The sequence below is a fragment of the Notamacropus eugenii genome, chromosome 5, assembly GCF_028372415.1.
Source record: "Notamacropus eugenii isolate mMacEug1 chromosome 5, mMacEug1.pri_v2, whole genome shotgun sequence".
NCBI classification, from domain to species: domain Eukaryota; kingdom Metazoa; phylum Chordata; class Mammalia; order Diprotodontia; family Macropodidae; genus Notamacropus; species Notamacropus eugenii.
This window is the reverse complement of record NC_092876.1, coordinates 55342172-55366277: the sequence shown is the minus strand read 5'-3', so window position 1 is coordinate 55366277 and position 24106 is coordinate 55342172. Positions and strand designations below refer to the sequence as shown.

General features: G+C 42.8%; 1 protein-coding gene across 9 annotated transcripts in view; it reads right to left on the bottom strand.

The window, feature by feature from the left end:
- Positions 1 to 1995: 1995 nt before the first annotated feature.
- The window catches only part of SPEN (spen family transcriptional repressor), a 72840-nt gene continuing 50729 nt past the window's right edge, over positions 1996 to 24106 (bottom strand). For 5 of the 9 annotated variants that reach the window (XM_072608971.1, XM_072608974.1, XM_072608977.1 and 2 more), the window contains 9 exons: positions 21218 to 21343; positions 20779 to 20892; positions 19627 to 19740; positions 18602 to 18702; positions 6418 to 14302; positions 5065 to 5472; positions 4771 to 4965; positions 4273 to 4431; positions 1996 to 3567 (listed from right to left, as the gene is read on the bottom strand). In XM_072608971.1, coding sequence (XP_072465072.1) covers positions 3436 to 3567; positions 4273 to 4431; positions 4771 to 4965; positions 5065 to 5472; positions 6418 to 14302; positions 18602 to 18702; positions 19627 to 19740; positions 20779 to 20892; positions 21218 to 21343 — 9234 coding nt within the window. In that variant the 3' untranslated portion in view covers positions 1996 to 3435. The remainder of the gene's footprint in view (positions 3568 to 4272; positions 4432 to 4770; positions 4966 to 5064; positions 5473 to 6417; positions 14303 to 18601; positions 18703 to 19626; positions 19741 to 20778; positions 20893 to 21217; positions 21344 to 24106) is intronic. The other 4 variants (XM_072608973.1, XM_072608975.1, XM_072608978.1 and 1 more) reach the window with 2 other exon arrangements.

Here is a 24106-nt window from a genome sequence, read left to right as displayed (position 1 = left end):
GTGAGACTCCAAGGGCTGTCTGGCCTGGCACAGTGCCCAGCGAGGCCCCCACCCTGTCTAGTCTTGGGCACCGCCTCTTATGGCAGTCATGCCACCTTCAGTGACTTCCATTGAGCTTTCAGTATATTGGAGCCAGTGTTCTCCCATTCATCTAACTTCTCCGAGACAGATTGTGCTCTTGACCGTACCTTCCCCATCTCTGTGTGAGGTTGGGTTTGGGTGCCTGAGTGTAGGACTCACTTATCTCTAAATTTCATCATATGCTAAATCTGGCCATATTCAAAGATCTTTATGCTTACTGTCAGTGTTTCTTAACTAAATTTCCCCACTGTGTCATGGAAATTTGATAAGCATTGTAGTAGCTATGCTATTAATCCAAGCCACTGATAATATTAAATCATACACAGCTGAACCCAGATCTCTGGAGCACTCCAAGTAGGGTTCACCATGTGAACATAGAACCACTTACTACTTTAGGGTTCTGTCTTAACAACAACCATTTATTGATTATCCCATACAGCTATCTTCTCCATGAGGAGAGCGTCAGAGACCATTAAATGCTTTGCTAAGATCTAGCCACCCTTGTCAAGAACAGAGATGAGAATTGTCTTGCTTGACCTTCGTTAAGCCTTCTCTGCCCTTTAACCTCACCTCCTTCATCTTCTTTTCCCTGGCATGACCCTTGAGGCTTTCTCTCTCCAATGGCCTCCTTCAATGGTAATGCCCAGAACTAAATAAAAAACTGCAGATGATCACTTGCTCTACTGCAAGGTCACCAACCATTCCTTAAATGGTACATTTGATAGCATTGCCAGGATCGGAAGTCAAGTTCACTGGTTTGTAGTTGACAAGACTTCCTCCTCTTTCTCTTATTTTAAAATGGGACCATTGCCCTTTCTGTCTACCATTATTCTCTCATCCTTATCAATGCTGGCAACTTAGCAATCACTCATACTCTTGCATGAGAGCTGCTTGGTACATGTGATGTCAGCAGGAGTAATACCATTGAATCCCACACTGCACAGCCACGATAGGTTTTATCATTCCAGGGCAGGGGTGGGGAACCTGCAGCACTGTGGCTTTCTATGTCCTGAGGTGCAGCCTTTGGACCAAGTCCAAGTTTTACATAACAAATCCTTTTATTGAGGAAATTTTTTCTGTCAAGTTTGGATTCAGTCAAAAGGCCACACTTGAGGACCTAAGAGGGCCACATGTGGCCTTTGAGGCCGCTGGTTCCCCACTCCTGGTCCAGGTCTTGTGAGGGTTGGCTTTACAGTTCACATTTCCATTTCCCCCTTTAAGGAAGATAAAGAAAGGGCATAACTTTGCAAATATTTTAGCTTCCAACAGTCACAGGATCATCTCCATAAATCTTTCTCACTGTACTTAACCCACTACCTTTCTCATCAGTAAAATGGGGGTCAATTGCAGCGATGACCTAATGTGGCCCAGCACCTAACACAGTATGCATGAGGTGAAGATGTTGTTCTCATCTTTCGCAAGACCTTGTTCTTCTCTCCCAAGTTCCAGGCTTTACAAAGCTTTTTCCAGCCATTTCTCCTCTCATGGTGGCTGCTATACCCATGGACACAGCCTTCTTATATCTCCCTTTTCTTGATGTAAGAATCAGTTGCTAAATTGGACTGCATACCTTTTGGCTGGAGTAGTGAAATATAACTTTAAGACAGGCATGGAAAGCAGAAACCTTACTTAGTTCATGCCACAGTTTGTGCTTGCCACCCCCTTCCCAGCACATTTTTGCAGAGGCTGCCCTGGGACCATCCCTGAAGCACAGCTCAGGAAATATACAAGCCCAGAACATTCCCAAGGGGCCATCCAGTAAACATGACTGGTCCTAAATCTGAGCAGCAAGTTATGACTTGGAGAGGGCTGATCTTCCAAGGCATCTTAAGAGAAAGGATTTGGGGACCTCCCTCATGAACCGATACCCAATTTCAGGGGTTGGAGAGATGAAAACAAGGAAACAAAGCTTGCTTAAAATTTGCAAGTTCCTTCCAGTGGTTTATTCTTTGTATCAAAATTATAAGTGCCTTCAGTGTTACTCAAGAACCAATCAGGACTTCTGTTGAGTTTTACAAATAATTTACACCACAAAACAAACATGGTCCAAGTCCAACTTGATCTTGTGATAAAAATTTCTTCTTTTGTACAAGATAAAATAACTCACAAAAAAGGAGATCAAGCATCAAGCATGAAATGGTCAGAAGAGAGCAGGTTTCTGAGAAATTCACTTTGTCCTGTGCACAAACGTCATTTAGGGTTTCAGGAGAAGCCTACAAAAGATCCAGTGTCTACCCTCCCCAGCCCCCCAAGATTGACAATCACATTCAAGCTCAACATGTTTTGTATTTTTTAATAAAGTTTGTAATCCAATGGACACACAAAACAAAACTGCGCTGAGAAAAAACAGTTCCATAAATTAATAAGTGTTAGAGGAGGGGATAGGGAATAAAAAGTCTCTTTGTACAAGTGTGTAACACTCCCACATCGCAGGGCATGGGGGGGGGGGGGGCCCACGAAGGTTTGGGAGAATGGATGGAGGGAGGGGTGAGCCATGTTTAAATGAAGCGCACTTACAAATGAGTGACAATACAAAGTCTGAGTATGAAAATAAGATTTTCTCTGAAAACACATTTTTGGCACAGATTAAAAAAAAATGTATGTCAGGGGATTTGATTTTTTTAAAGTCAGTATTATATATATTTATATATATTATATATATATATATTTATATATACACACACCCGCTGAGTTCTGCATAACCCGCCAGGAAGGAAAACCACGGTTTCCCCACGGCTGTTTTTCCCCCAATGTAAACTGTACATCCCAGATGAATTAAAGATGGTGGCAGCAGGAGAGCTGATTAAGGAGGATGACGGGGGTCCAGAAGAGAAGGGGAACTGGGGTTAGGGAAAGGGGGCAAAAACAATCCAATGAAATGTTCCTTGACCCCTAGATTTCTGCATTTTTGAGTCCGCGATGCATGTTAATGTACATCAAGACATCCAGAACGTCACAGCATGTCTTCAACTGTGCAAAAGTCCAAGTCACTAATTTAGTGCAAAGGCAGTTCAGGTTTTTTTTTCTTTTTCTGTTTGTTTAAAAAACGTTTTTTATTTAACCCCCAGCCCAGGCCCAGGCCTCAATCTGCCTGCTGAGTGCATCGTTGTCCGTAAGCTAAAGCGTCATGTAAACATACAAGGTAGCAGCACCACACCCAGCGACACACAGTCTGATCGAGGCCATGCAGGGCAGGAGGCTGGGCATCCGGCAGCAACGTCTTCACAATCTGCTTCTGTATCCTCTTCTTCCTTTTGTCTGATTTGGTGGTGGTGGTGGTGGTTGGGTTTTTGTTTTTTTGCTGCAGGGCCTTGGAAAGAATTAACCAACTCAGAACAGCAGTCTGTCAGTGGCTCACACAGAGGCAATGATGATCATGAGGTGGGGGGAGATGTTGGAGATGCTGGCAAGGAGGTCGGGGGCCAGACGGGAGAGGTGTCTCTCTGAAAACTCACAGGGAGGGAAGATCTGTAGGACATAAGCAGGCTGGAGAAGAGATGAGGAGAATGAACATTTAAGTAAGATCTTTCTCTGGATGATAACCTCCCAACCACAATTGGATGATTTCCTCCTATCCATCCCCAGACTCAATCTGACAGGCTCAAAAAGCTCCATTCCAAAGAGGAAAGGGACAAGACATTGACTGGTGTGGCCATGACACTGCTGCTAAAACGGATCCTCTGCAAGCACTGAGGAGTCCCATCACTGCATTCAAGTGAGACCCCCAAGACAAAGAGCTGGGCAAGGAATGGTCTCTCCAGGTTCCCTCACTGCATCCATACCCCCAAACCACAGGTCACCTGAAATTCCACCTTTCCCTCGGGGACCATGCTCCTTCAGTCCTTTCTCCGGTTTCTCAGGGCCCTCCTTATCTGAGCTCCATTGGCTTGTCCACTCCCCTTCACTGACTGCAAACTTCTCTGGCACAAGAATTTTGTCCTCCTGTCCCATCACCAATGACTATACCAACATAAACTTGGCCAGAGTTTCATTCTTCAGTAAGAAACAGATTCTTGAAGGGGAAGAAAGACACCTTAAGATAGGAAATCATTCCCTAAAACCTCTCAGGGCTTCAAGTTAGGGTGTCAATGACCAAAGTCTGTATCAAAGTCTCTCATTCTTGCCATCATAAGATCCATGGAGGCTTAGGTTTTTAAGTTGCTCAAGCTACCTAGGGGAGTATGCACTGACCTGATTTGAGCCCAAGTTGGCAACATTGATGATACCCGCAGCCTGTTTGGTCTGCAGGTAGGTGATGAATGCAGCCTTGAGGGACTCAGTCTGATTCACAACATCTTCCTGGTCTCGGCCGCAGGGCAAGGCCAGCAACAGGCAGTAATCGGTCTCCACCTGGGGTCAGAGATTCCAGTCAGTTAGTCAGCCATCAGCCCTATGTAGCCAAGACTTCTCTCCAAAATGAGGACTCATATATGAACTTGAGGTGCTTAGTCCTCAGGTACCCCACCCAGGTGAAGAGAAAACCACAGCCCTTCTCCACAGACGATAAGCATATCTAAAGGCAGGACTGCCAGGCCTAGCCAATGAGTCTACCATTCAATCCTTAGTTCTCAGAAACTTCTTGCACCAAGGGGAGAATCAGATAGTTAATATGAGCCATTCCCATGGCTCTCTCTAAGGAAGGTTTACAGGAGCTTTTCCTCTTAATCTAGGGAGCAAAGCCACACTTACCCCCATCCTCCGAGCAACCCCTTCCAGCTGGGAGGCCTCCAGGCGCATCCTCTGGGCGATTCTCAGGGGGGGGCCCACCTCCGAAGTGGGGAGAGACCGATGAGCCAGGACATTGTTTCCAGAAACAAAGTGGAGCTGCACAGCGGCTGTGTCATTCTTTAGAGCCAAAAGGCCCTGCCACACAATTGGGTACTTCTACAGGAGTGAAGGAAGGGGGTGTGAGCATAACGAAAAGGGAGAGGGGGAACCAAGAGTAGGCTCCACACAGCCAAGACACAATGCCCCTACACTCACCTTCAAAAGTTGGACCATATCAACAGGTCTCTGGGAAATAGGCTGAGGAGATAACTCTTGCTTGATAACTGGCTGAGATTCAGGGCGTGGCAATCCTGATGGGGCCCCAGGGCCAGAGGTTGTGGGAATCAAGAGGGGTTGCTTCTGCCCTGCCTGGGGGGTGTGAGGGGATGGCAGATCTGTCTTGATGGAGACGGCCACAGGGGATGGATAGGAGGTCTGACTGGCTTCTGCCTGCGCCCGCTGAATGTGTAGATGGGAGTCCAACTGACTTGAGTGTCTATTCCCAGCCATGTGTTGAGTCTGCTCAGGGGCTCCTGTCTGAGTGGCCTTAACTTCCTGGGAAACCTGAGGAGTTTTGCTTCGCACAGGCTGGCCAGGATGAGTGTGTTCCCCTTCAGCCGGGATCTAGGAATGAAAAAGTGGGATCGGAATAGGGGAACAAGCATCAGAATCTATTTCATTTACCAAAAATTTCCCTCAACCGACTTCCCAAACGATCCTACAGAGAGGAAGGACCAGATAAGGTTTGGAGGTTTCTTCTCCTTATGCTTCAACCTACATGAGAGGCACCTAAACCATGTGCTTTGGAGATGTCAGGCTGTAGGAGATCCAGAGATAATCTAAGTACATCTCTTGGCCTCAAGGAATAAATACTGGAACTATCCTTAAGATAACCATCTTTGTCCTAAAAAGCCTCAATAACGACATCAAATAGGTCTCATCCAATAGGTCTCATCCACCTACTTAGGAACCTTTAGAGCCCTGACACAATACTGTAAAGACCTGTGAGTTCATCGGTGGGCGCTCTCTCCACCAATGCAGATCATGACCCCTTCACATTTTAGCCGATGGTCTTCATGAGTTACTACAGCCATTAAAAAAAAAAAAAAATCACCTGGTGATCAACCTTCTGGTGATGAGCCTCTGAACCAGGTTGTTCCTTGGACAAGAGGCACACAGTCCATCACCAGGCTCAGACTTGAGGCCTTTTCTGCATGTTGGGACTTCCCAGGGCTTTGCATTTCACTGGCACAGCCTTTGGAGAGCCCAGGGTCAACTCCAAGCCAGAATGAGACATCAGAGGAAGGCTTTAAGAGTCAATCCCTCTCTCAAAACCCTTCACAAATTCCAAATGCTTCTGAGAAAAGGCTGTCCACTTCCCTTACATCCCAGCCACCATCCTCCCCTATGCCAGGCAGGACTGAGACTTCTCAACTTTTACGCTTCATTCTTCAGGCCCACCTGAGTCCATGTGGTTGCTAACATGGCATTGAGAAATCCCTTCACGCTCTCCAGCAGCTGTCTGTGCACCCAACACCCCAAGGAGAAAGAAGAGCACTGCTTTCTCACCTGAGATGGGGTCATGCTCCGAGAAGACAGTCCAATCTGGGAAGCACCAGGAAACTGGGGGTGCCCAAGCTGAGGCGCTGTATGATAGCTCCGGAGATCACCATATCTGTACTCATGATACACATCCCCAGTGGGACGGATAATCTGAACACCATGGGGCACGCCCGCAGGTGGCGTCAGAGGAAGCCCTGCAAGCTGGCCACCACCGGGGGGAACGCTAAGGAGACGGGGCTCACTGTGGGGGGAGGGGGCCATTGTGACTTCTGGTGCTTTGGGGGTTGGGGTCTCCTTCCCTGGCTGAGGAGTCTTGCTGGTTGGTGGTGTTTTCGCTGACCCTTCCGGGGTGCGGGATTGCCTCGTGTCTAGGTGGTGCTCGCCGACAGTGGCCACATGTGGATGCCTTATGAGCCTCATCTCCCGGGGCATGTTATAGGGGTGCATCCGGTATTCAGGCTGCATGACTAACACTTCAGGCTGCACAGGAGCTGACCCTCTGCACACAGGATGATGATAGTGTATCTCATCTTCGGAAGGATGCTGAGAGGACAGTGGGGGCAAGACAAGAGGGGCTGGTTGGGGAGTACCAGATCGCTGAGGTCGAATCTCTATCTGGGGCTGCAGAGTGGCCCTTGGAGAGTGCAGTCCCTCAGGTCGGATGCCATAGGGGATGCTGGGTAGAGGGGGGGTGTTCATTCGCACTTCACCTTGGGAGAGATGGCTGAGGGACACAGTTTGGGTGATACTATGAGGGGGCATGATGACAGACTGCTCTGGGTGCATGCTAGATATGTACTGAGGCACAGGAATGCCTGGTGCCAACATGACTGATGCATTATTGGATAAAACTGGAGAAGAGGTGCTGCTGGGATGACAAGCCCTTGGGAATGGAGATGGGGAATGCCCACTTGTACGGGGAGAATGTGGCTCTTGCTTTAAGACTCCCAAATGAGAGATGGCTCGATCTGTGGGGGTACTGGGTCCAGAGCCAACATGGTTTGCTTCTGAGTGTAGCTTGCCAGAGAGGGAAGGTGGGTGATGTGAACTGAGCCCAGGACTCAGATTGGATGGCTGGAGGCCCTTGGTCTCCACTTTGAGTGAGACAGGGTCAGGAGGTTTTTTGTTGGTGGAAGGTATACTTGGGGAGAGTACCAACTGGCTGTGAACCAACACTGGTGGAGTGTTTGCTGCCTGTGAAAGGACTTTCCCTGGGCCAGCCTGGTTGACAGGTGTGGACACAGACAAGTGACTTGGCTCTAATTTCTCCAAGGATGGGCGCTCTTGCTTAATGGATGCTATCACAGGAGATGTGGAATATGGTTGGGATCCTAGGACCAGGGAAGAATGAGTAGGGACATTCCCATAGCCTGTGGGAGTTTGAGAACCCAATTTTGGAGTTGGCTGGGATGACATAACGGATTCTTGCTTGACCTGTGGCTTGGACATTGACTGCTGGAACTCAATGTCCATGGCACTTGCTGGGGGAATCTGGCTAATCTTAGCGCTGATTCGCTGGGGACCTTCAGTCTTCTGTCCAGAATAACTCAGGAGCACCACACCTTCTGATGTATTTACTCTAAGTCCTGGACTTGAGCCTGTTTCTGAGGGTCGATCTTCAATCACAGACATGGATCCTGGGTGAAACCGACTGTTCTCATTAGTGCTTGGCCACGGCTTGTACTTAGAAGAAAGAGCATTCCCAAGGCATGTCTGAACTGACTGAGTCTGCTTCATGGCAGCTGCCCGTGGAGACTCTTCTAAATCGTTACTTATAGGCATCCGGCTGATGACAGAAGTGGCTTTGGGAGCAATGACTGTAGTGACCTTTTCTTTCTCAGTAAACACTGGGACCTCTGCTGCAGGCAGATCAGAGGTATTTGGGATTGGAACAGCGGGCTTCTCTTCTGAAAGTGGTTTTATGGACTCTACTGGGGGGTGAGGTCCCTCTTCTAGGCGAGGGGCACTGACAGGCTCAGCAATGGCTGCTGTGACATGAGTGGAAGTGATACTTGTGGCTGAAACATATTTGGGTTCCATGAGGATCTTTCTCAAAGTGCTGGAGTTGGTATCAATGTCAGAGGCCTTTGTGTCTGGGGGAAGGGCTGGAGGTGGGGTGGAACGTGCCCGGGCCTCTTCATGCCTCGTAATCCAGTCTGCCACCTTAGTGGTGCTTGAATGATGTGGGACCATCCCAGATGGGATGGGGGTAGGGAGCTTGGCTGAAGCTGCAGAAGGAATCGTGGGAGTGGGTGTGCTTGGAACACTGGGTGGGGTAATTGGTGCATTCTCACTAGCTGAACGTACCTTGAAACTAGCTTGACTCCCATCATCCACTGGCACTGCCTGAGGGGGTAGGTCCAGTGGAGCTGGAGCTTTAGCAGACATGTCTTCTTCAGCAGCAAGTTCGGTGGAAATCATTTCATTGGCTGGATTCTTGTTTGAGTCAGCGGGATTTGCCTCAGAGGAGATGGGATGGGGATTTTTATTTTGCTTGTCTTCTTTTGGTGTTTCTGGGGGTTTTAGCTTCTGTTCATTAGTGACAGGACACTTGTTCTGGGCTTGCTCAGATGCAAGAGCATTTGCCTCCACAGCATCCCCTTTCTTACTACTACTTCTCTTCCGGCGAGAGCGAGCAGCCTTTTGCCGTGCTCTATCCTTCCGAGAAACTTCTGCATCCTGTGACACCACCTCTGGCTCTTGGGTAGAGCTGGGAGATGCGTTCACGGTCCCTTCAGGGTCTTTGGGGTCGGCCGGGAGTGCTGATGGGGCAGAGTCACTTGCAGGTGGTACTGAAGGTTCTACCACAGCATCTGTTTCCAAGATGCCAGATACAGCTTGATCGGTTTCAGGCTCCATCTCTGCCTGAGGAGATGGCAGCACAAGGGGCTCTGTCGATATTTCAGCTTCAGATTCTGCAGAGTAAGTTGGGGGAGCTGGGAAGTTTTCTGGCTCACCAGAAATATCATTGATAATGGACCCAATGGCTGCTGCAAGTTCTGTCTCGCTGGCCTGGTGGGCAGGCTTGTCTCCCTCCTCCTCAGGATGGACCTCCGTCACCTCAGCCGCTGGTTCTTTGTAGGCAGTGAGGGAGGTCTCTGTCAGCTTTGCAATATTTTCAACAGCCTGCTCCAGCTCAATCTGCTTTGCTAACTGGGCCGCCTCTGGGGACTGCTTGGGCTCACGTACAACTTCATTTTCTGACTCGTTAACAAGATCTTCTGGCTCATTCTTAAATTGGGGTGATAGATTGTCTTCCTTTGGGGAATTTTTAGTCTTTGAGAGTGGCACTGTCACTGGTTCTCCTTCCTCTTCAGTGGGTCGCAAAGCTCCTTTTACTTCATCAACGTTGAGACGAATTTCTACATTCTTCAGACACAGAGATGCTTTGTCCACCAAGGGCTTGGTATTTCGAGACCTTCCTCGTTTATATTTGGAACTTTTTTCTGGAACCTGTTTTTTCTCCACAGTCTCAACTGAGGGAGCTTCTGGTGAATTCTTGTCTGGATCTACTTCTTTTTTGTCTCGTTTCTGCTCATTTCCTCCTGCCTCTGTCTCCTCTTTGTCTGACTTGGGCTTTGTACTACTATCATTGATATTGGACTCTTGGTCACCCATCTCATTAGCTTCTTCAGGTGGGTCAGCTGCAACATCTACTTTCTGCTCACTTTTTCCTCTCTTCCCCTGCAGTCCAGTGGGAGTTGCTGATTTCTGAGATCTAGGTGATCGCCAGCCTTCAGCAAGTTTGAGAGGCTCCATTGTGTCTTTGGGTTCTGCCTCTTCTGCATCCTGTTCAGCTTTGACAGGTGAATCTTCCTCAGCCCTCCGGCGAGTTTTAGGAGGTCTCCCCCTCCTAGGAGTAGCAGCAAGCGATACCATCTCCTGGGCTTCTCTCTCCCGTTTTCTGGTTGACCTTGGTTGTTCTACTGGGTCTTTAACAGGAGATGGTTCTTCCCTGTCCCCTGGGTTGGCATAAACAGATCTCACATTTCTTCTCCGAGTTCGACTGAGTGGCAAACTTGGCTCAATATTTTCAGTCTCTACAGCAGAACTAGGCGATTTAGCAGCATTTCTTGAAATCTTCTCTGCCTCCATCTTTAACTCAGTGAGTTTCTGTGTTTCTCCACGAGGGGAATTAGACCGTTTGAGTTTTTCCCGGTCAATTCTCTCACTCTTTCTTGTGACTGGCTTCTCTGGGACACTAACTACAGCTGGCTGTACTGGTGTCTTAGAACGTTTGCTTTTGTTGGACTTTTTATCTTTTGCAACAACTGGTGGTTCCACTTCCAAGTCATTATCAGAACCTGGAGGCTGAACCTCAGGAAGGACCTCAACTTTCTGACTTGTATCACAATTAGTCTTAGCAGCAGGGGCAGGTTTTTCCTCTTTCACTTCACTAGGCTCCTCAGGCTTCTGAACTGGTTTGGAAAGTGGTGAGATTAGTGGGGTACTTTCAGGTTCTGGATCTATACTAATATCTACCTGAGAAGAAAATGAGGCTCCAGGAGTTGGAGGCTTGGTATCTAAGTAAGAAGGATGCTCAGCTGACAAGTTTTCCTGTGAAACCAAAGGAACAGGAACAATTTCTTTGTTGGTCTCTGATACTGAGGGCAAATCAATTTTTTCTGGCTGCTCCATAGTTACAGTAGCATGTTCAGGAATACATTTTGGTTCTGTTAGAGAAACCACCTCTACAGTTTGTTCTTCTTTTCCTGAAGGCACCTCTACTGTTTTTTCCTTTTCCAATGACAAAGGGCATGGTTCTTGGGATACAGTGGAGCTCAGAGGTGGCCCAACAGCAAAAGGTGATCTCAATTCTGGCTCTTTATGCTCAGGAACAGATTCCAGTGTCTCAGGTCGGTTTTCTTTATCTTCTTGTTTCTCAACCTCTTTGGGTTTTTGGTCTTTTTCTTTTTCTTTCTGTTGCATTCTTGTGAGTTCAATAAATCTGCTGTGGAACAAAACTACTGGTTCTTGAATCAAATCAGATGTGCTGTTTGACCCATCAGATGATGTCTGCCTCCCATAAATCCTATTGGAAAGGAGATCAGGTTCTTCATCCTTCCTTTCTAGATGCTGCAATCGTTTAGAATCTTGCTCAAAGATGGAACTATGTAAAAACCGAGAAGCAAATAATTCTTGCCTTTCCTGTTCTTCTTCTTTGTGATCATCCTTTTTATCATCCAACTTCCCTTCTGAATCAGTCCTAATCTTTTTCTTTTTCATGTACCATGATGGGATAGGTCTTGGTGCAGAGTCAACCTTTTCTTTATCTTTGTTGTTTCGAAAACTAGCAAATCTAGAGTCCCAATCTAAAAAAGACCAATTTTCTTCCCTAGAAGAAGAGAGAGATTTAGCTCTTTCAAGCAAAGCTTTGGTGTCTGGAGTGATTGTTTTGTCCAGTGCAAAAGAATAAAATTTGTTCCTTTCTAAAGAACCAGACAACCTTTCATCTCTCTCACGTACTTTGTCTTCTCTCTCTCTCAATAAAAAAGACAACCGAGAGTTCTCTAATAATGATGAAGTCTTAGGAGAATGAGATTTCTGTTCACCATCTTCATCCGAATCAGAAGGGACTTCTCCAGGTTCCAAATCTCTATGTATAGACCGTTTTCGCAGGCTATCTCTCTTAATTATGCTGCTGGGAAAGCTAACATCAACTCTGTTGGGCTCTGCTTTCATTTGAGATTCCCACCGACTTGGTTCATCTTCAGTATTCAAGCCCGAGAGCTTTATTTTGGCCATGTCTGCCATCTGTTCCTTCTTACTGGAGTCATAAGGATTAAATTTTAGGGCCTCCTCCCTGATGGTCACATTGGAATATGACACACTCTTTTCATCTATTTTGGGAGACTCTTTGGTTTCCTTTAGTGGTATTAACCTAGGGGAATCTACAGTCTCATCCTCCTCATGAAAAGGAAAATGACGGATACTAGGTGAACAAGCAGTCTTTTCTGCATCTTCACTGATTTGGCGGGAACTTCTGTAATTTCTCTCTCTTTTAGTGCCAATTTCAAAATCAAAATGGTCTACCTTTTTCTTTTTGCTTGGAGGAGAGTCATCTGTGACATCTTGAGGAGGTTTGCCCACTTCATGAACAAGGCTGCGTCTTTCATATTCATCCACCTCTTTCTTAGGACTGCCAAACTTCTCAGACTTGGCTATTTCCAGTTCCATCTGCTGTTTTCTGCGACTCTGCTCCATTTGTTTTCGGTAACTTTGTGTGTGATCAATATCTATGCCAATTTTTTCCTCATTATCTGTTGACTGTGGTTTCTCTTGGCCAGATTTGTGTTCTGCCATTTCTTCAGGAACGCCACTCAAGTTTTTCTTAATTTCTTCCTTTTCTGTTCCTTGATCATCTAATGGTTGAGGCTGTTTGTGTTGTGGCTTTATAAGGTTAAATTTTTTGGATAAAATTTCTGGACTTTCCACTGGTTCTTCAACTGTATCTCCTACCCTAGTGTGTAGGTCTAGGGGAGGCTTTGACATAATCCCCACAGAAATACTTGCAAGTTCTTGACACTCTTTGGGACTGGGAGCAGAAATAAGTTTTTCCAGTTTGATTCTCTCCAGTTTTTTAGGTTCTCTTCTAAAAATGTCTTTCTTTATGGGCTTTTTTTCAGGCTCAGCATCCCTTAAAACTGTCACTTCTCTAGCAGATGTCTCAGGCTGCCGTTTAAATACTGCTTTGGCATCATCTTCATCCAAATTACTTTTTTTGACTTCCAGTTTTTGCCTATCTGGTTTCAAATTCCCATCAGCAAAGCGTCTTTTTCGAGCCTCCAGCTTGTCCTGATCCACAGCACTCACTCCTTCGGCTGTAGAGTCCTTTAAATGCTTCTTGGGTTTCGGCTTTCCCTCCTTATCAGTCGCTTCCAAGTGGCTCACCTGGACCTTTTCTTTGGGCACTTTGGATCTGACAGAGTCAAGTTTAGTCTGATCACCAGATTTTGCTGTATCAGCGTGGAAGAGCTGGAATCTCTGATCCAGAAAGGGAGATTTCGCAGAGTCATTATCAATCTTGGTTCTCAACTTTTCTAAAAAAGGCTGTTCAATAACCTTCCCTTCTTTTTCTTTCACTCGAGTCAAGACCACGCAGGGCATCAGGTCTAGTCGGTTTTTGGCTGTCCCTTCTTTGTCAGCTTTCTCTTTGCTCTGTTTGTTGATAATCTTCAATTTTTCAGGGCTGGGATCTCTCTCATTTTCTTGATCTGTTTCTGAAGATTGAGAACCCGGGGAGTGAATTTTGGCTTTTCTTCTTTGCTGAAAAGTAGGCTTGTCTTTTTCTGCTCTTTCAGGTTTTTCCTTCCTCACTGGGCGTTTCTCTTTCTCAACTCTCTCTGGATCGAAAGTACGTTCTTTGTCAGGCTTTTCAATCTTTGTGTAACGGTCTATGCGGGTTTTTTCAAACTTATCATACCTCGGAGGAGAAACTGAGCTGCAGCTTCCACTCCGATCTGAAGACCTGCTGTAAACCCTCCGCTCAGAATCACTTTGGTGTCTTTCTGACTGAGGAGATGGAACTACAGGGCTTGGGGCCCGCCGAGAGTGGGCTGGACTCTGACTACGTTCAATTGGCCTTCTTTCATGGTCTCTGTCTCTGTCAGATTCAAATCGTTCTCGCTCTCTTTCTCGCTCCCTCTGCCTGTAACTGTATTCCCTTATATCTTGTTCATAAGGATCATTTCGGTAATCTCTGTATTCCCGGGGGTCATCATAATATCGTGGCTCATAGTAGTCTCCTTGATAGGAATCCCAATCAGGATAAAATTCTCTCCCTCGAGCTGGATATTCCCTCCGAGGATCTTCAGAATATGACCCTGGAGTTCGAACAGACTCATAATATGTACGATCAGTGGTATATTCATAAGACCCTCGTCTTTCATCTCTGTCAAGAAAAAAAATACAAAAGGGGGAAAAAGAAAGTACGTTAGTTCTTTCCCTCACTAATGGAACATGAAATTACAAAGTTACATCTTTAAAATGTGCTGACATTTCTCTGCACATAGAACATAATTCAACTTTTTCAACAATTAGGGTTTTTTCCATTTCATGCCTCCTCTGTTAAAAAATATTCAAAGGTTATGTGCTATCCAGTGATCAAAGTACAAATTTCTTTAACTGAAATTCAGGGCATGTTGTAATCTTCTGTCTAAAACACTATCTTGCACGTAAGAGCTGAATGAAAGGCATTACTTGACCTTACAAAAGACTTATATCCTATCATTCCCTTCTAGCAAGTCTAGACAACTGTCCCCTAAATGCAGATAATGCTACCACACTTCCACTCAGACTGTTCCCTATTTCTGGGAATGTTTTTTATATTTCTTTATTCTTGAAGGTTGTCCAATTGCAAATAAATAAATCCATAAAATATAACTCTTTGATATACACTTTTTTCAGACAGGTAACAGAGACAATCAAGAGTACACTGAAAATGAATTTACATTAAATAACCAATTACAATACATAATTGGTCATTCAGTTACTTTTTCAGCACAGTACAATATGTACACTCTTTAAAAGTGGACCACGTAAACACAGATGTATAGTTTTCTTACAAGCCCAAGAGAATGAATACACATAACAGCTTTTAAAAAAAGGTGGCCTATCAGCTATGACTTTGGCAAAACCTATACCTGCATTTTAATGTCCAACATAAAAGGCTATCTCTTTCTGAACTCCTCCTCTCGCTGCTCCTAAATGATAACAGACTGTTTTGAGCCTCCATACAAGTTTCATAATCTCCAAGGTATTATAGCTATGCTGTTGTCTCATCCCTCTTGTCAGTTTTATGAGGGCAAGGGCTGAGTATCTAAACCACTTTGTCTCCGCTTGCCCTGAGCAGAATGAAGCACATTATAAATGCTGATCATCTTCCTAGGATGCTCAGATGGTAGTGACAACATTTTTTGGTGGCCATCTTGGTGGTCATTTTTTTAATACGGATTCCCATAGTCAAATGGAGCTTTGATATCATCAGAGTGTATATGCCGCTAGTGACACAACTCACAACCAACACATGTGGGCTCATCCTGTGAGTTCCTGGAAAACATGGGTTCTAGCTAATTTTCTGTGATAAAGGGAAGCAGTCTTTCCCAAATTATCCTGACATGGCAGGGATGCTGAGGGACTACATAAGTATTACCTGCTAATGATTCTCTATTCTCATCATCTTTTGTGATTGTCTACGTTCCTATTGACCTCCAGAATCTCAAATCTCCAACTAATGGAGATGTCCTATGAAACATTCCTAACCGGAAGTCCAGTAGTCATCTTAAACTCACCATCTTTCTCCCCCTTCCTCCCCAAAATCCTTCCCTCCTTTCTGGTCAATTGCTATCCAGAACTCAATCATACTACAAGTCACAACCTAGGTGTCATCCTCAACAGGTGACACATCTTGTCCATTCTACCATCTGCTAAACACCCCCTTCTCTCCTCTGACACTACCGCCACCCTGGTGCAGATCTTCATCCTATCACACCTGGACTTTCACAACAGCCTTATGCAGCTTCCTGTACTGGCCTTGAATCTCACTCCAATCTAATCTCACCTACACTCAGCTGACAAAGGGATCTTCTTTGCATGCACATCCAACCACATCTCTGTCTCACTCTCATATACAACTCTCAATAAACTCCAGTGGCTTTCTATTTCCTCCAGAATCAAATATAAAAGCCTGTTTGGCTTTTAAAGACTTTTATAAACTGGCTCCCTGATACCTTTCCAGTCTTTCTCCCCTTTCCTCTCCATCCTTTTCCACATACTCTGGGTGATCCAGCCTCCATTCCCCCACACTCCCTCCCTTCTCACTGGCTGTCCCCCATGCCTCAAACGCCTTTCTGTCTCACATCTGCCTCCTGGTTTTCTTGGATATAAGTGAAGAAAGTTTTTCCTAGTTCTCCTTAGTCTTCATGTCTTCCCTTTGAGATAATCTCCAGTTTATCATGTATGTGTGTATGTATGTATATAGTTTGCACATAGATGTTTGCAAGCTGTCTCCCTCATTTGTAAGTTCTTTGCAGCCAAGGGACTGTATTTTTGCCCACTTATGTACCCCAGTTCCTAGCACATAGCAGGTATTTAATAACTGTTAGTTGATTTAATGCAAACCATTATTTTGACTCCTCAAGTTTCTTATATTTTATATGTTGTATCCTATTCAAAATTAACATGTACCTCCCCACTCTCCTGAGTAAGGCACATTTTTCATTCTTCAAGAAAACTATTGCATTCTATGATTCATAGAAATACAATTTGCTGTAATATAAATTATTACACATTAAGGGTATTACAGAGTTGTGAAATTAAATGGTATGTGAAGTTTATAGAGGAAAGTTATCAGGAACAGCTTGGTGGCAGAAATGGCATCTGAGCTGTACTTTATAAATGAAAACTCTGAATTCAGAGACTTCATAAAGTCTTCATAAAACTACTACAGCAGGTAGTTTTTCAACCACTTCCACACAAATGAGCTAAACAGAGTACCAAAAGTATACTAACAATTTATGTCCTCAGAGGATTCTGTGATGGAAAGGCCTCCAAGGATCATCTCTTCTCTGACAGAAGTAGGAAGGGAGGACCAAAGAGGCTGAACTGGCCTGCCTAAAGTCACAAAAGTCAGAAGCAAGAAAACTGGGATTCAAACCTCACTCTCTTTAGCCCATGGCAATCATGACTACGGGCTACAGCTGGTGGGGGCTTCTAACACTATAGATAGAAGGGTGAGCAATGAGGGACACTTCTTATGTAAAAAAGATTCTGAAATGAACAATTAGTCCATTCTCATAGCTTAAATATTTCAATGACAGAGACATTATATGTTAAAATTATATTAAGCAGAATGCCATAATCACATTTGGAAGTCAATGTGAATGAAAGCAAAAATGGATTCAAAGCCCCCAAAAGCAAAAGTGAATCCAAGTGTGAAAAGACATTTCTCACAACATCCATTTCATCTGAAGACACAGGACACATATACCTCCCTCAAAGAAGTCCAAGAGTATCTCTAGGGGACCTAGCTACAGGCATGTTTTGGAGTCTAATGAATTGCAATAAAAATCCTTTTGGCAATGCCTCAAGAAGCAAAATGCTTTATCACACAGAAGTCATTATTTCCACTTTCAAATCCAATTGGCTCTTAGAGAACCTAGCAATACCATGATAGTGCTTCTCAGGCCCAAAGGAAGACTTTTCTAAGTTTTTGGGGAGAGTGCTAAGTTCATGACTACTCAAGCATCAATAGGAATGCTTGTAAAATGATTCAGAACAGCAAGAGGAAAAAGGCTTTTAATAAACTTTCAAGACCTTTAACCAAGAACAAGCACCATCCCTAGAAAGAAGGGATGTGTACACTACTGTTAGCTTTGTCAATTTTTAATATGCTCCCCACTCGAACTATGTTTTCATATATAAATTCACATATTATTTAAGAAGACCTTCTCTAGGGGGCTGCATTCAATTCATAAAATTCTGGACCATTTTGGAGTGGTTTTTAAGGAACCTAAAATAAGATATTTGAACTACTTTCCCATTAAACCATCAAGAGTGGGTTTTAGACTTGAGAACTATCCAACGTCCAGGTCCTCTTCTTAGCCTTTAAATCAGACTGGGGTCTCATGGTAAGGCTGACTTTGAAACCCTGAGACCTGGGCATGGGTCCTTGCTTTGACACTAACAGGGACAATTGCTTAATTAATAAAACAAGATAAAGTATCTGAACTAGGAACCTTAAAAGGTTACGGGAGGAAAAGTGTTTTGTAAACTGTCATATATTACTTATGTGTCAAGTTATTCACTATTAATTAGGTTTCACTGTCATCTAATAAATATTAAATAATTGGGTGGATCCTACAAATGGATGAAATTTCTATGTTAATGAAACCCAAGCCAATAAAAAAATATTAAATAGCAATTTCTTACAATGCTCAGAATATGTGCAGCCAAATTTAGGAATAGCAATGGAGCAATGTGGGCAGGTCACTTCATATTACAACCAAAAAAAGTCAAAACAGAATCTGAATTTGTCAGGTTATCAGTGAGTTTGAGGAAGAGGGGAGGCTTGACGTATTAAAAAAAAAAATCCTCTTTACAATTTCAGATACTAAAATGAAACACCACTGACTTCAAGCTATAATTAGAGGTTTTCATGAAATCTGTAAATCAGCTTATATTTGATACATACCTTCTTTCAGATAACATTTCATAAAAATCTCTGATATCTTGACCTGATTTCTCCATGGAATGATAAAATGCCAATTGACTTTCACGATTTGCAAAATCCACCTAAAATACAAAGAAAAAAAATCAGATATTGTAAAAGTATTGATGTAAAACATTAAATCCATAAATTCTAACCCTGTTTAATAGACATAATAATTAGATCCTGAAAAAATGAGCAAAGATGAAAAGAGAAAGGAAATCTGGCTGAAGTGAAATCTCTTCCTCAAAACTTGACCTCAGTGTAAATACTTAAAAGGCATCCCCATCCAAACGGCTAATCACTAGCATAATACTTTATGCTAGGACTCCAGCCTGTCCCTTTTGGTGAAAAATTCCAACTAAATCCACTCATTCCAGTTGTACAAATGTTTGCTGCAGTATCATATCTAAAATCCCTCACCACTGCACCTTCATGTTATCAGGGAGCATCTATCAGTGAAAGTCCCAGGAATCACACAGAAAGATGTTTTTACTTAAATGATCTGTTATGAAATGCATCAACTCCTTCAAAATCACCATAAACACCAAAGTTTTTGACAAATACACCAAATAAAAGAATCATATTTGAATGGGTTACCCATTCTGTAGGAGAGAAGGAAAAAAAAAGAAGAGAAGAGGATGATTCAGAAGGCTGGACTGACATTCCATGTTCCTGGATTTCTATAGTCCCTGTGTGCCTGTTTATCAGCTAATGATGGTTACTAAATCCCATCACCACCAAGCGTCCAGGATCTTTGATCAGACAAATGAGAGGATCCCAGAGAAGGCTTGCTGGCTAATACCCTAAAATCCTCAATAAGCCGAGTATTTAAAAAAAAAAATCCAAGAAACCTATGGAAAACTCTGGACCTGTGATCTAGGTCCTTAATTAAGCAGTCCCCTGACTGGCAGTTTGCAAAAAAAACGCCAGGTAACTAAGAAGGGAGGCCGGAGGGCAGGATCTCAATACAATTTTGCTCCTTTCTTTTGAAAGGTCATTCTGCACACCTTAATTTTATTCCCACCGATTTTCCTCCCCTTGGTCTCTTTTACAGCTGCTTGTGCATATTCAATTTCATTGTAGAGAACCAGGGCCATGCCTTTTAAGCGGTCATACACCACCTGTAAAAAACAAAAAAACAAAACAAAAACCAAATAAGCGCCTCATCCACTGGACTTAAGGTCAGTCCCAACAAAATCCTAAGTCATGAGGATACCCTGGAGAAAATAGTTCTTTTTAACTCCAGAAAATTGTCAAGCTTTTCTGATGATGCACAATGAAGTAAAGACAATCACAGGAGCAGGGACTGGTTTTAATGTGGATTTTGTGGCTTGAGGTATATTATGCCTTTATTTTGTTTTTCTGTATTTTACTTGATTTTCCTTGGAGTTTATTACTTATATACTTTGTTTAGGCTTTCTGGTTTAAAAAAAAAAAAATCAACCTCCTAAAGGGGAGAAAAAAGGTAACAGGAATACTGAGGCAAAGAACAAAATTCCAGTCATTTCTGCTGGCAGGCAAAGGTGACGAGTATCTCAGAGCAGTGTGAATAGCCATTCACATGGCTGGCCCTGATGAGACGATGTTCAGACAACAAAAGCTACATTCAAGTAATGTTAAAGTTCTACGTCACACACCTGCACAATATGAGAAATGCACTTTTAGAAAGGGTTTAAACCTTTAGAGTATACAGTTAAGGTTTCCAATTGTGTTTGCAGGTGTGTCACACAACTGTAATACTCTAGATGAATCTTCTGTTGTATGAATTTCTCTTTTTAAAACCATAGTTTATTTCCAAAAATGTAATTAAGTTTAAATATACAATTAAGGCAAATATGTATGATCACATAATTAGACTGATTTTAAGGCAAAAATGAAATTCTAAATAGCCCTAGAAAACTTTCTATGTACCTATACTGCTCTGTTAAGTGCAGATCAGTTTTTAAAAAATTTTGATATCTCGGCTGGTTCAAAATACTTGTCTTTCAAAAAAACACTAGCCTATACTGTAAACTAACATATTAAAAATACTATCAGCCCAGAGAGAATTTCTATGCATAAGCTATATAAAAATATACTAGAAACAGGGGTTGAAAGGACAGGATAAAGAAAGGAAAACAGTAAAAATTTCAAACCACACACCAATGCCTCCCACCTACCTTTACCACAGGCCCGTATCGGCAGAAATGTCTTGTTAAATACTGATCCGTTATGTTTGTAGAAAGCCCATCTAACCACACGCAGTTTGTAGGCATGCTCTTTCCAAAACCCAGCTAAATATAAAAGGGCAAAATTTCCATCAATAAAATTCACAATCTTTCATAGCCACAAAATTCTGAGGAAAAGAAAATCTATTCTTCTATAGGGATCTGAGCACACCAATTAGCTCCTCAAATGAAAACAAATCAATGCAAAACAAAAACAAACAAAAAAATTAAAAATTAAAATACTGAAATCCAACCTGCTCAACCGGATAATACTACCCCATAACGTAATGAGAATACAAAGGTGATGTACAATCAAACTACCTTGCTGAAATTTCACAAGCTAACAAAATTACCAAAAGTCACAGCACAATAAGAATAGAGGTTTCTTTACCTTGAGTCGATTATTTCCAAGGTATTCCCCATCCATCTTCTTAATAGCTTTACAGACACTTGTAATGTCACAATATTGAAGGAATGCATATTGGGGAACTCCATTCACTTTCTTAATGTCAATATCCTGGAAAAAGCCAACCAATAACACTCAATGATATGCCAGTAAGTACATACATAGGTCACTGTAAAAATCAGACCTGTATGGAGTTTCTTCCCAAAATGTTCCAAGTACCCTTGACAAGGATTTCTTAATTGAAATGCTTATCTCAATGCAACTTTAAGTTTATGGACTAGATACTAAAACCACAACAATCTATTTTCAAAAGTCAAGATTTACCCCAACATTCTTCTCTCCACCAACCCCAAAAAGGTGCTCATGACTACTCAAAGACTTCAACTGAATGATGCTAGGACATCGGGCGCCATTTGCAACACCTACCAAGACTCAACTCTTTGAGAAAATCACCTTCCTCAGAAGCAGCACAGAACCCTAGTCCACATGGAAATTGCTTTCCTAAGATAGCCCAGGTCAATACAGATTTGTGGCAATGGGTCAAGAGGTATAATAATCACACCAGAGTATTCCTGAGTCTGTTTATGATTCGGTCTTATTTTCCATGTCAAATCAACTGGAAAAAAAAAGTTAAATTTTCCTTCCAATACTGTAATTTTTGTTAAGTATCAGTAATTTTCAAAACAGTGCTCAGACTAAAAATTAAAAAGATACAATGTTTTCAAAAGCACTTCTAAAATGTCCAATCAAAAATTACTTTATTGAAACTTAAATATGTAAGTTTGTTCTCTCCATGGAAAAACTGTATCCTATCAATAAATGAGCCTAGCATACTGTTTTGCTTGGTAAATATAGTATGCAAAACTTTACATTCACATAGACTGTGGTCAGAACAATTCAGATTTATAAAAATACGTATTCATAAATGTCTCCAGATTCTTTCCTTGAAATGAGTCAAACAAGGATCAACAATGTGGGGAGATAGCTAGTGTGCTAACTGGTTAGAATCAGCAATCTGCCTTATCAAAGAAATAGAGATGTCCTGTTCCAATCAGTGGACCAGGTAACTCAGAGACACAGAAGGGGAGAAGAACCAAATAAATGAAGTTACGCTGGACTAAATGACAACAACTTGCTCCAAGTTGAAGACAGACAACCACCATTTGAGTTCAGTAAGTTATATACCAACACTGGGGAAAAAAACATGTAAGGTAGAGCTTTTCCAAGGCAAGTCAACTTCCGGATAAAGACAGCAGAAAACAGAAACCAATGTTCACCAGTATGTGGAATGTAAGACCACTGAATAATGAATTAAATAGAAAGCAATGATTAATATATTTTAAAAACTAAAGAATGGTTGGGAAGAACTTGGCAAACAAGTTCAACTGGCCTATAAAGCAGGGCTGCACAATTGCACCTGTGGGCCACTTGTGGAGGGCCAAAGGATTTCTGGCAGTTGGGGGTTTGCAGGTCTCCTTAAATCCTTTGGTGCACTCACAAGCAGGTTGTGCAGGGCTGCTATAAATCAATGCTACAGTTAATGATAAGTGGGCCTTTTTGCCCAAGGCAGGATGACAATCAAAACAGTAAGTTTTGTTAGGTCTAAGTTTTATCAACTAACACTATGGTAAGACTTAGTATGACTCTGAATCAACATACTCAGATGTGCCCATCCCACTAAGAATTAATCATTTTTAAAATGGCATAATAGTAATTCTATTTTCAGCATCAGAATGCATCCAGTGCTTTCAAATAATCCCTTATTTGACTATCTTATTAGTCACACCTATGCCAAAATCTAGGATTCTTTTCAACTCTCGAATCTTCTGGGTTGTGAAGTAGTAGCTACATTCATCAGGCAGAAATGAATTAAATTGTTTTGCGATACAAGCATATTCCACTTATGCAAAAATGTTAATATACAGAAAAAAATTTAACCTTTTAAACAGAGTAGGAAGGCAGCTATTGTACTGGTCCACTTCCCCAAGTACCAACACCTCTCTCCCCTTTCCTTTATCTCTTCTTCCACTCCCTTTCTTACACCCGATCCCTATAAAACAAGGTGAGGAGCAGCAACATTCTAGTCATATGCAGTGAACAGGACTGTTTACCGAACACATATGACCGCCCCCACAAGATGCTATGTTATGGATTCATTCAGTGGGAAAATATTTACTTCCAAATAACATTTCATATGAAACACATACAAACAGAAAAGAGGCCTTTGCTTAAAATAAGATGCTTTGGGTGACTATTCTCCAAAGCATAAATAAGAGCATTAACCTAGAAAAAAGTCTGAACACACACTAAAGCACCTAGGACACACTCCTCTTTGGCCACAACTCTAAACAAGCCTAGACAAAGACAGCATTAGTCCTTCTCCTACTTTGTTTTTTTAACGGAGTTCAGAGGTGCCAAGATGCTGCACTCTCACCGCTCAGCACAACTAGAACCAATCCAATGGTTTAACAACAGCAACGTTACAGAGGGAATTGCAAATCCTTTGATACTTAAAGTCAATGAGCAGCTTCCCAGACTAGAACAAGTCATCATGACAAATATTGACACTGAACTGGAACTTCCAGCACCGTTCACATCCAACTCATCCTACAGGCCAATCTGCATAAAGCTTATTCCTGAAGTAACAGAAGTTAGGACTCTCCTCCAGAGCTTGTTGACCTTCAACCCCAGAGCACAAAAACCATACTCAAAAACAGTATCTAATGTGTATCTTTGAGAGTTACTTTTAGAAAGAGCCACTCAGCTGAATAAACCATTTAGATTCACACAGAGAAGTGAGACGCAAATTAAACCAAATTAACTGGATCCCTCAAAAAGTTATACAGGGAATGCGCTTTGGCAAAGGTTAAAAAC